Below are 9656 nucleotides of genomic sequence, written 5' to 3'. Positions count from 1 at the left end.
TGTTAAAAGACCTGCTAATTTTTTTTACAAAAATAAAAATATTATTTTAAAAAATATTATTAATAAACATATTTATATGTAAAATACCATATTTAATATTTATAAGAATTTTTAAACTTTAAAGTATTTAAAATATACAAAACTATTTATAATTAAATATAATAAATTTAAAATATCTCATAATTTTGTTAATAATAAAAAAATTATTTATATATGTAATTATGTATTAAAAGGCCCAGACAGACCTGCCAATAAGGTTAATTAATGAGTCTAGACCTGGCCTATTAACATAATAAGACTTTTATAAAAACCTGAGCCTATACCTATTTTATAACAGGTCAGACACAGGCCAGGCTGCAGGCTCCTAGCAGACCGCCTGGCCTTTTTCCACCGCCTGGCCTTTTTCCACCGCCTGGCCTTTTTCCACCCCTGATTATAATCACTCTAAATATGACATGAATGTTTAAAGTACATCCCGGTTGTAGCCAAGATAAGTAACAAAAGTACAAATCTAATATTGTGTACCCAAAATAGGCTCATAAATAAATTCTGAGCATACGAGATATGTGCATATATTTCAATATCCGGAATTCATGTATTATTATAATGATTTAACTAATATTATATTACGTATTCGTATTAATGTACTCGTATGGTTAATTAAATATTCTATTTAAAAAAATTAACGATTTAAATTTTTTAACTAAAAAATAATTTAAAATTTTAAAATTATCTAAGATATGTGCAACACTTCTTAATACGTTGATATAATATTTTGGACAGTGTTACATTAGTTTGATTTTTATTTTTTTATTTTATTCAATTTTATTTAAATATTTTTAATTTTTAAAATTATAAAATATTTAATTTAAAATTTAGATAATTATAATTTAAATTAATAATTTAATTTAATCCGATAAAAATAAATATACTTGTATTATTATACTAATATAGTTATTTATGAGTACTGTGAAATTGTATTTACATGAAAAAATCCCTCAAAAAATTGGCCTAAAAGATATGCTCTAAAAAAAAACCTTAAAAGCTGGCCCAAAATTTATGCAGTAAAAGAATACCCTTAAAACATTGGCCCAGAACTTAAGCTCTTTTTATTGTCTAACAGAAGAAAAAAACCCAATTCATGTCCAAAAAAAAAAAACAGAAAACTCTGGTGACGTGCCATGACTCATTCACTTGAACGGTGTTTAGCTGTCAGTCATATGTAGTAGTCGTCATCTAAGTTCTAAGTTCTAACACTAATAAAATAAATATGCATCCAATCAATGTTTGATTCCATTTGCAGGGTTGTTATTGTAATTTCACTCCCTTTGGCTTTTGAGAATTGTGGAGAGAGAATTGGAGAGACTCCAGAATCTTGAGTTCGCGGGAGGGAAGAAGCAACTCGCTCTCCCTTTTCAAATTTTCATTCTCAATCTTCAATTTTCTAATATCAAACCCTTCTAGGTAATCTTCAATTTCTTCTATTCACTTCTCTCCTCTTTCGCCTTTTTATTTTTCCCCTATTTCTATTTGAGGTTTTGTGTTCGCTCCTTCTCGTTGCCGCTTCACTTTTTCCCCTTTCAGTATTCTCAGTGTTTTATTCGTTATATAAATATAATCTTTGGGAATCCCTGTGTTTATGAAATTCTTGGTATGTATCAAGCTTGCATCTTTTTATTTATTTTTTTCCCCGCTGGTATTGTTTCTTTGGAAATCTTTGATCTTATGCTATGTTAGCCATTTGTGTAAGTAAGTGTGTATGCGTGTGAAGATATGTTCATGAAGACATATGCAAATATGTAAAATTTGGGTGAAGCAGAAACTCTTCTAACTCTTATTTTAGCTTCATATGCTTTTATGAATAAGAGAGGAGATGGAAAAGGAAATGAGGTAGTTGGATATCGAATGGGATGGATAGGTTTTTCCAATAAGGAAAAGGATTGAAAAGATGATATACTTTCCTCTTATTTGGTATTGTAGAAGTGAATGTGGAAAGGGTTGGAATCGTTATGGAAAATGCATGATTTGAAACAATTATTCCCTTGCTTTAAGCTCAGTTTTCACCATAGGATGAGAGGAGAAAACTTATGCGCCCAAAGCTAGGGAGAGTTGTGCTCCTCTTAGACCATTTCACATTTTCTGGTTTGATGATCTTTCACTTTGCATCATCTAGTACTTTTGGTATATATGCTTGCTTGGAATTGGATTTGGTTTTTACATTAAAGCATAAAAGTGCAGGTGCTGATGCATACATAGAATGAGTTTTTGTACTGGTTTTAAACTACTTGGTGATCAATAATTTTAACTTGGTAGCGAATTGCTGATTATGTTTTAAAATGCTTTTTTCCTGATTTGATTTTTTTTCTGAGAATTCATTGCTGTGAAGATGGTTCTCTAGATAATAAGATTTTGGCTTTTACTTGCAGAAAGATGAAATCGGATTATGGAAGTAATACTGCCAAATTAAAGGAGATGGGAGAGCTTTCAGCTCCCCCTGGTTTTGCATCGCTTACATCTTTCATTTTGAAAAAGGGTAAAAAGGTTACAGAAAATGACAAACGTGCAACCTGTCTGAATGAAACTAAGCACGTGCCAGTTGATGCAGACGGTAAAAACGACGTGAATGATATTGGTACATATTACCAGATTTTTAAGAATCGACCCTGGATACTCTCTGACCAGAGCAAGAGCAACGACAAACCTGAGGAGTCTCACACTGAATTTATTCCTATGGTTAAGCTGGGAATCTTGTAATTTATTTATTTTCTTTTATTTTTTATTATTAGTTAACACATTATTTCAAATTAGAAAAAGCATAGCCCAAGGGTGCGGAAAATAGGTCATATTTTAAATCAGAATAGAGACTCTGAAATGAGATGCTTGCACAAAGGGATGAAAATATCAACGGATTTAAATGATTTTGCTCATTTCAAAATTTGGTATTGCAGTTCGTTTAATACGAGGTTAAATTGAATAAGGTTAAATTGAATAGTATTTAATTGTTTGGCAATGACTTGTGGTACCTTAATGATTGATAATACTTAGCTGATGAGAAACACACAATAGTTGTCAGAACAGAAACTTTTCTGCTAGAATATTGTTCTTTTTACCAAAGTCCTGCATTGTTATTGTTCATGGTTTCTACTCTAAAATGCATGCAAAATTAATTGGAAGAGTTCATTTTTGTTTTCCAGGATCACTCGTCAAATGCTAGTCGTCCAAAAGGGATCACTCGTGGATGTCCAAACTGCAATAATTGTTTGAAGGTAGGCACACTGTTCACTTTGCCTTCAACATAGTGTCAAACATGACCACACCTTCTATGTTTTTAGTCTGTTTATTTACCAAAGTCTTGAACCAGGTAACAGCAAGGTGGCATCCTGAGGATGCAACGAGAGAAGCCCTTGAAGAAGCTCCTCTTTTCAACCCAACAGAAGAGGTACCTACCACCTAAACCTAATAGTATGCCTTCACTTCTTCCCTTCCTTTCACAAGTCTTGATTAATGTCCTTAGACGTGGATTCATACACTTGTTAAGTTTATAAATAAACTTTTTCAGTAACTGTGTACATTATGAAGGAATTCAATGACACCCTCAAATATATTGCAAGCATACGATCTAGCGCAGAGCCTTATGGAATTTGTCGTATTGTACCTCCTACTCGCTGGAAACCACCATGTTCTCTTGAGGAAAAGAACTTATGGGAAGGCTCTGAATTTGTTGCTCAAATTCAACGAATAGATGGAATCCAAGTTCAGCATGCAGAAGAAAATGTGGCTAGTTCTTGTGAAGATACAAAGGCTAAGAGAAGAAGGGTGACACCAGTAGATTTGGACTCTCATCTTGCGAATGCAAGCACTTGCACCATAAATAGTCAGGGTGTTGAAGATTGTGTCTCTGAACCCTGTCCTAAATTCAGTCTCGAGACGTTTAAGAATTTTGCTGATGAATTCAAAATCCAGTACTTTGATTACAAGGGCAAGAATAAGAATGTGGGTTCTGATTTAAATTTAGCTACAAATCAACATAAGTGGGAGCCATCTGTGGAGAATATTGAGGGTGAATATGGAAGGATTGTTCAAAATCCAACTGAAAAAATTGAGGTAAAGTGGATGTGAATATTTTTCAAAATCCATGATATGTCTTCTATGTTTTTAGTCATTCATACATTGTTTTAATTGTATTGAATGCAATGTTCCAACCTCCTAGGTGCTTCATGGTAACACTTTGGAGGCTGAAGGTTTTAGCAGTGGATTTCCTACAGCTGCTGATTCTGGGGAGGAACACATTTCCCCTGAATATTTGAAATCTGGATGGAACTTAAACAACATAAATTCATTGCCTGGTTCTCTTCTTTCTTTTGAAAGTTCTGGTGCTTCACATAATTTTGGTCATCGAATTCATGTTGGAATGTGCTTCACTCTGCAAAAATGGGTAATGTCGCTGACTTACAGTATACTTGCATCTTCATCACGTTCTTCTTTCCAACATCTTAGTGTGTGTTTGGTTTAGCTTTTGTAAACTGGAGTTGAGTTCAATTTGATTATACTAGAATTGATTTTGATTAAAATTGAGATTTGTTTCCACGTGATCTATGTTTGGATATTTTGATTCAAAAGTAATTATAATTGATAAAATATTGTTATCAAACAATGACCAAAATCACTTTTAGATGTAAAATTACCAAAAGGATAAATATTAGATTAAACTTTTAATATTATTATTTTAACAAATTACAGAATTTTAAATTAGAACATATTATTATATAAAACATTATCTTAAATATTATATGGGGTAAAGTACTAAATTGGTTCCCTATGTTTGGGCATAATTCTGTTTTAGTCCTTAATGTTTAAAGTGTCCTATTTGAATCCAAAAAAGTTTCATTTAGCATCAATTTAGTCCCACAGTGAGGTCAAACTTAAATAATTAACGAAATGTCCTACATAACAACAGTACAAGAACAAAATCGATAATCTAGAGAACAAGTACAAGCTTCAGAGGCACAAAATCAACCGTTGATGCATCAATACATTTATTTATCATTCTCTTTAGTTCTATAGAAAATATTTTATTTATATTATACGAAAAATAATAAATAAATGTATTGATGCATCAACGGTTGATTTTATGCCTCTGGAGCTTGTACATGTTCTCCAGATTATCGATTTTGTTCTTGTACTGTTGTTATGTAGGACATTTCGTTAATTATTTAACTTTGACCTCACTGTGGGACTAAATTGATGCTAAATGAAACATTTTTGGATTCAAATAGGACACTTTAAACCTTAAGGATCAAAACAGAATTACGCCCAAACATAGGGGACCAATTTAGTACTTTACCCTATTATATGCATATCATATTAAATTACACATAATATTAGATATATATACACATAATTGATAATGTCTAATAATTATAAATTATAATAATAAAAGGCAAACAAGTTTATAAAATTAAACTATAATAATTGGAGTGAACTAGTATTTGACTAATTTTAAAACAGAAAAGGATTTTTTCAGTACAAAAATTATTTAATAAGCAAAATTATGGCAGAAGAAAGAAATTTACCTTGATTGTTGAAGATGAGGGAAATGAGTGTGTGGAAAGAGTGAGGAAGGATAGTTGAGAAACAAAATTATTTTCAGTTCATGCTTCTAAACGCTAAACCAAACGTACACTTAATATTCTTTTTCATGTTTTATTTATTTATTTATTTTTTTTGGGGGGGGGGGGGTGTGAAACAGAAAGTTGAAGAGCACCACTTATACTTATTATCATACCTGCATTTGGGTGAGCCTAAAGTGTGGTATAGCATCCCACGAAGATATGCTGCCAACTATGAAACAATTAGGAAGAAGTATTTATCAGGTCTGCATGCAAGACAGCCTGATATTGATGATAATCTGGTGAGTAGTAACTTTGCTGCTTCTTACAGGAATTCTTTTTCTTTGAAAAGTGATAAAAAGTTATGTTGATCAACACACATTTTAGTTCTAATACTTGTAATAAATGAACCCTTTCACTATGTCTCAGTCTATGTTTCTGATAAATATCATATGCATCCGTGTATGTTTTTCTGACTCTGTTGGATTGTTACGTACTAAATTCACCCATTTTCAATGTTTTCTCCCCACTATTGCCATTTTTACAAGTGTTTTGATATCCTCAGTATCCTGCAATCCTGTGTGTTTCAGTCATTTCATCAATCATACAAACTCTACCAAAGATTGTAGCAGCGCATTCTTAGGCCTTGTTATTGTAGAATTTGTAATTGTAGCCATCAATTTTCAAAAGAGATAATTGAAGTAGAAAATGCTATTCTTCAACTTTTTTTAATTCTCATTGTGGGTAATTTTCTTTTGGCTGAAGTATAAGGTCTAATATTGTTACAAAATGCACAAAAGATCTGCTATTTCTTGACACAGGAAACATTCACCATGGCATTGACATGAATATTTGGTACAGATGATGCAGTTATCCTGCTTCATATTGAAGGCAGAGGGCATACCTGTATATCGCTGTGTTCAATATCCTCGTGAGTTTGTTCTTGTCTTCCCAGGAGCATATCATTCTGGATTTGATTGTGGTTTCAATTGTTCTGAATCAGTAAACTTTGCTCCTCTCGAGTGGCTTCTTCATGGACTGAATGTGGTAGAGCTATATTGTGAGAAGAGGAAAAAGACATTAATTTCGTATGATAAACTTTTGCTGGGAGGAGCAAAGGAAGCTGTAAGGGCACGATGGGAAATCGATCTGTGTATGAACGACATGACAGATAAATTAACATGTAAAGATGCGTATCAAAGAAACGGGATCTTAGCAAAAGCTCTGGATGTAAGTCTTTCGGCCTTAATTTATCCTATGATTAAACGAACTTGTCTAAATCAACTTCAACTCCTGTCCGTGACATGCATTCAATCAATCATTCTTCTCTTCCTCTCTCATTCCCTTTCTTCTCCAGGTTCCCTAGTTCAGAGTGGACTATTTAGTTTGCTTTATGGCATTCCATGCCTGACGTTTTGCTTCTTCTATGCAGGCTCGTGTTAAGAGCGAAAGTATCAAGAGAGAATACCTATGCAGTTCTTTGAAATCACAAAGAATGGATGAAAGTTTTGACACTTGTATCAAAAGGGAATGCGGCATATGTCTGTGTGATTTACACTTGTCTGCTGTACATTGTTTGTGTTCAGAAGACAAGTTTGCGTGCCTGGATCATGCGAAACAGCTTTGTCCATGCAGTTGGAGCAACAAAATCCTCCTCTACCGTTATGAAATTAGCGAGTTGAATGTTCTTTGTCAAGCTTTGGAAGGAAAGTTAAGTGCAGTCTATAAATGGGCCAAAGAGTATCTTGGATTAAGATTTCAGTCTGTTGCCTCCAATAGATCAAAACAAATGAAACAAAACGAAGCGGCATCAGGAATCGTGGGGAATCCTCGCGGCAATTGTATTAGTTCTTTCAGCATTACCCCAAAAGAGAAGACGAAAGCAAAAGAGAAAACGTTGGGGGGCCGACCTCCTAGATCATGTGCTAATGGAGGAACCAATTCCACCAGTATCAAAACTGATATGAAGGCACCTGTGGGTAAGCCAACAACTTCAAAGAAGGTACAGCGCGATCAGAAAGTATCTACAGTTTCTTCAGTCACCAACTCACGATACTTGTCTTTTCTACAGCAAAATACATTAGTCGAAGTGCCATCTGATAGTTGCTCTTCCTCGTCCTCAGAATCTGACAATGCGTAAGCAGTAGCTTGCTGCAGGATAATGAAATTTTCATGCAAATTTCTGTATTGGGACCTCCCATGGTCCATAAATCCTTAAGAAGTTCCGGATAGTTAGTACCAATATATGGCTTGTAATGTAGCAATCTTTAGCAATAAACTAAGAATATCAACATTTAAAACTTGAATTGCATTTTTTTAAGATATGACATGACTATGTGAGAAAACTTAAGGCCTTGAATCTTAGTGTATTTTTTTTCCTCAGTGTTTTTTATTTTTAAAATTTTATAAAAAGAAAAAGAAAACAACAAAAATAGGAAATACTATTTTATTATTTTATTTTTTCAAAAGATTCTAAAATAAAAAATATTGAAAATATAAACTAAAAATAAAAATGTAAATCAAACAAAAAACACTCTGCCAGTAAAATTTGTCTAGAATTCAAATTTTTATTGTTGAGTTCTAACTCTTTTGGGTCCTTGAAGCAAAAATGCTGGAATAAATCTCCATTTTAGTTCTTGAGATTCATATGATTACATATTTTGGTCCTCAAACTTCAAAATTACTTATACTGTTCCTTCAAATTTAAGTTTGGGCGCCAATATGGTCCCTCAATTCTTTCTGGCGATGAATAGGCAAATGGAGTGTTGAGCCGTTGGCGAGGATTGTATTTGTACCCAATTTAGTCCCTAAAACCTAATTATTTCATTATTTATCTGAGTTAGGTTCTTCTTCAACCTCCTCCTCCTTCCTGTTGTCCTTTTATTCCTCTTTATGTTCTTGTTGTTGTTGCTCTTTTCGTTGTTAAAGCTTTGTCATTCGTCGCTATTAGTTGAAGCACCATGATGGGTGGTCGAAGCACCACAGCTAGAAGCTCGGTTCGCTCTCCTTCGAGCGATAACTGGGTCAGGTCGCAAAGCTGGAACAAAAGTGTGAAGGTATCAGAATGGTGTGGGTGCAGCAGCCGTCCAGTTCTGCGATGGTCTGAAACAGAATCAAATTCAAACAAGCCATTTTTTGGATGTCCCTATTATAATGTAAATTAAACATATGATCATTTTGTTTGTTTGTTCTTGTCTGCTTCATTTCGTCTTTGGTTGCTTCATTTCAGACAAGGGGAAAGACTTGGTGTGGTATGTTTGTTTGGGCTAATATTGAACAAGATGAAGGTGTTGGGATAACAGATTCTGATAGAGTCAATGGTGAAATGAAGATGAACCTAGCATGGAGGGTTGGGAGTTTGGAAGATGATGTAAGGAGTTAAAAATTCATGATCCATTTGTTGCTGGAGCTGTGTTCATGGTGGTGGTGTTTTTGTTTTTGATTTGTTACAGATTTTGAAGTAAAAGTTATGGAGAGATTCATGTGTAATATAATGTAATGGAAGGTGTATTGTGTGATGAATATTTGAATTGAATGAATAGTTTAATTTGTCCAATTCTTGAAACCGGAAGTAGGCACGAATTTCATGATACTTGCCATTTTTGATGTTTCTGAGCTAGCACCTTGCAATGGATTTAATGTGGCAGAACTTAACGGTGGAGAACTTCTTCTTGCCGGCAACTTTGCAGGCCTTATATTTTCAGCAACCTATATGATGTAAAAATATTGAAGTTCGAAGTCAGCGTACAGTAATAGGTTATGATATAATAATGTCATTTATATCTTTACCTGATAAGAGTCATCTTGTTCAAAATACATGGGTTGAGACAACTGATGGATATTGCATCATAAGTTATTTTGGTTGTTTATTTCATAAAGAACATCAATAAACTATGCTCAATCATCAGGTATTGTTGGGGATAATCCTCAAATTATGATTATAAGAGCTAAGATTGATGTATTTGTCTACATTAGGTGATTTTGTGACTAAGAACTAAATTTGTTGCACTTATGTACACTAGTTCACTTTGTGATTATTCATGAGAT

General features: G+C 33.5%; 1 protein-coding gene across 5 annotated transcripts; it reads left to right on the top strand.

Annotated features, from left to right (window-relative positions):
• Positions 1-1226: 1226 nt before the first annotated feature.
• LOC112758716 (putative lysine-specific demethylase JMJ16) lies at positions 1227-7968 on the top strand. 5 transcript variants are annotated; one of them, XM_025807445.3, is made up of 9 exons: positions 1227-1464; positions 2427-2750; positions 3195-3266; positions 3362-3439; positions 3560-4104; positions 4211-4435; positions 5750-5911; positions 6471-6839; positions 7042-7968. In XM_025807445.3, exons 5-9 carry the CDS (start codon positions 3574-3576, stop codon positions 7747-7749), a joined length of 1995 nt encoding a protein of 664 aa, XP_025663230.1. In that variant the 5' UTR covers positions 1227-1464; positions 2427-2750; positions 3195-3266; positions 3362-3439; positions 3560-3573; the 3' UTR covers positions 7750-7968. The 5 variants fall into 5 exon arrangements, with proteins under 5 accessions (XP_025663230.1, XP_072076238.1, XP_025663229.1 ...); XM_072220137.1 differs by having other exon boundaries at positions 1248-1464; positions 2427-2733; XM_025807444.3 differs by having other exon boundaries at positions 1253-1464; positions 2427-2733; positions 3362-3462.
• Positions 7969-9656: the final 1688 nt, after the last annotated feature.

The sequence above is a fragment of the Arachis hypogaea genome, chromosome 16 (genome assembly GCF_003086295.3).
Source record: "Arachis hypogaea cultivar Tifrunner chromosome 16, arahy.Tifrunner.gnm2.J5K5, whole genome shotgun sequence".
Lineage (NCBI taxonomy): Eukaryota > Viridiplantae > Streptophyta > Magnoliopsida > Fabales > Fabaceae > Arachis > Arachis hypogaea.
The sequence above is the reverse complement of the archived record's forward strand: the minus strand, read 5'-3'. Positions and strand labels throughout refer to the sequence as shown.

What these genes read in the sequence shown, in the direction of transcription:
- LOC112758716 (XM_025807442.3), top strand. Translation starts at nt 2,431, where the DNA reads ATGAAATCGGATTATGGAAGTAATACTGCCAAATTAAAGGAGATGGGA. An exon ending in ACTGCAATAATTGTTTGAAG is followed by an intron (nt 3,267 to 3,361) that starts GTAGGCACACTG and finishes GTCTTGAACCAG; the next exon opens with GTAACAGCAAGGTGGCATCC. An exon ending in TTTTCAACCCAACAGAAGAG is followed by an intron (nt 3,440 to 3,579) that starts GTACCTACCACC and finishes TACATTATGAAG; the next exon opens with GAATTCAATGACACCCTCAA.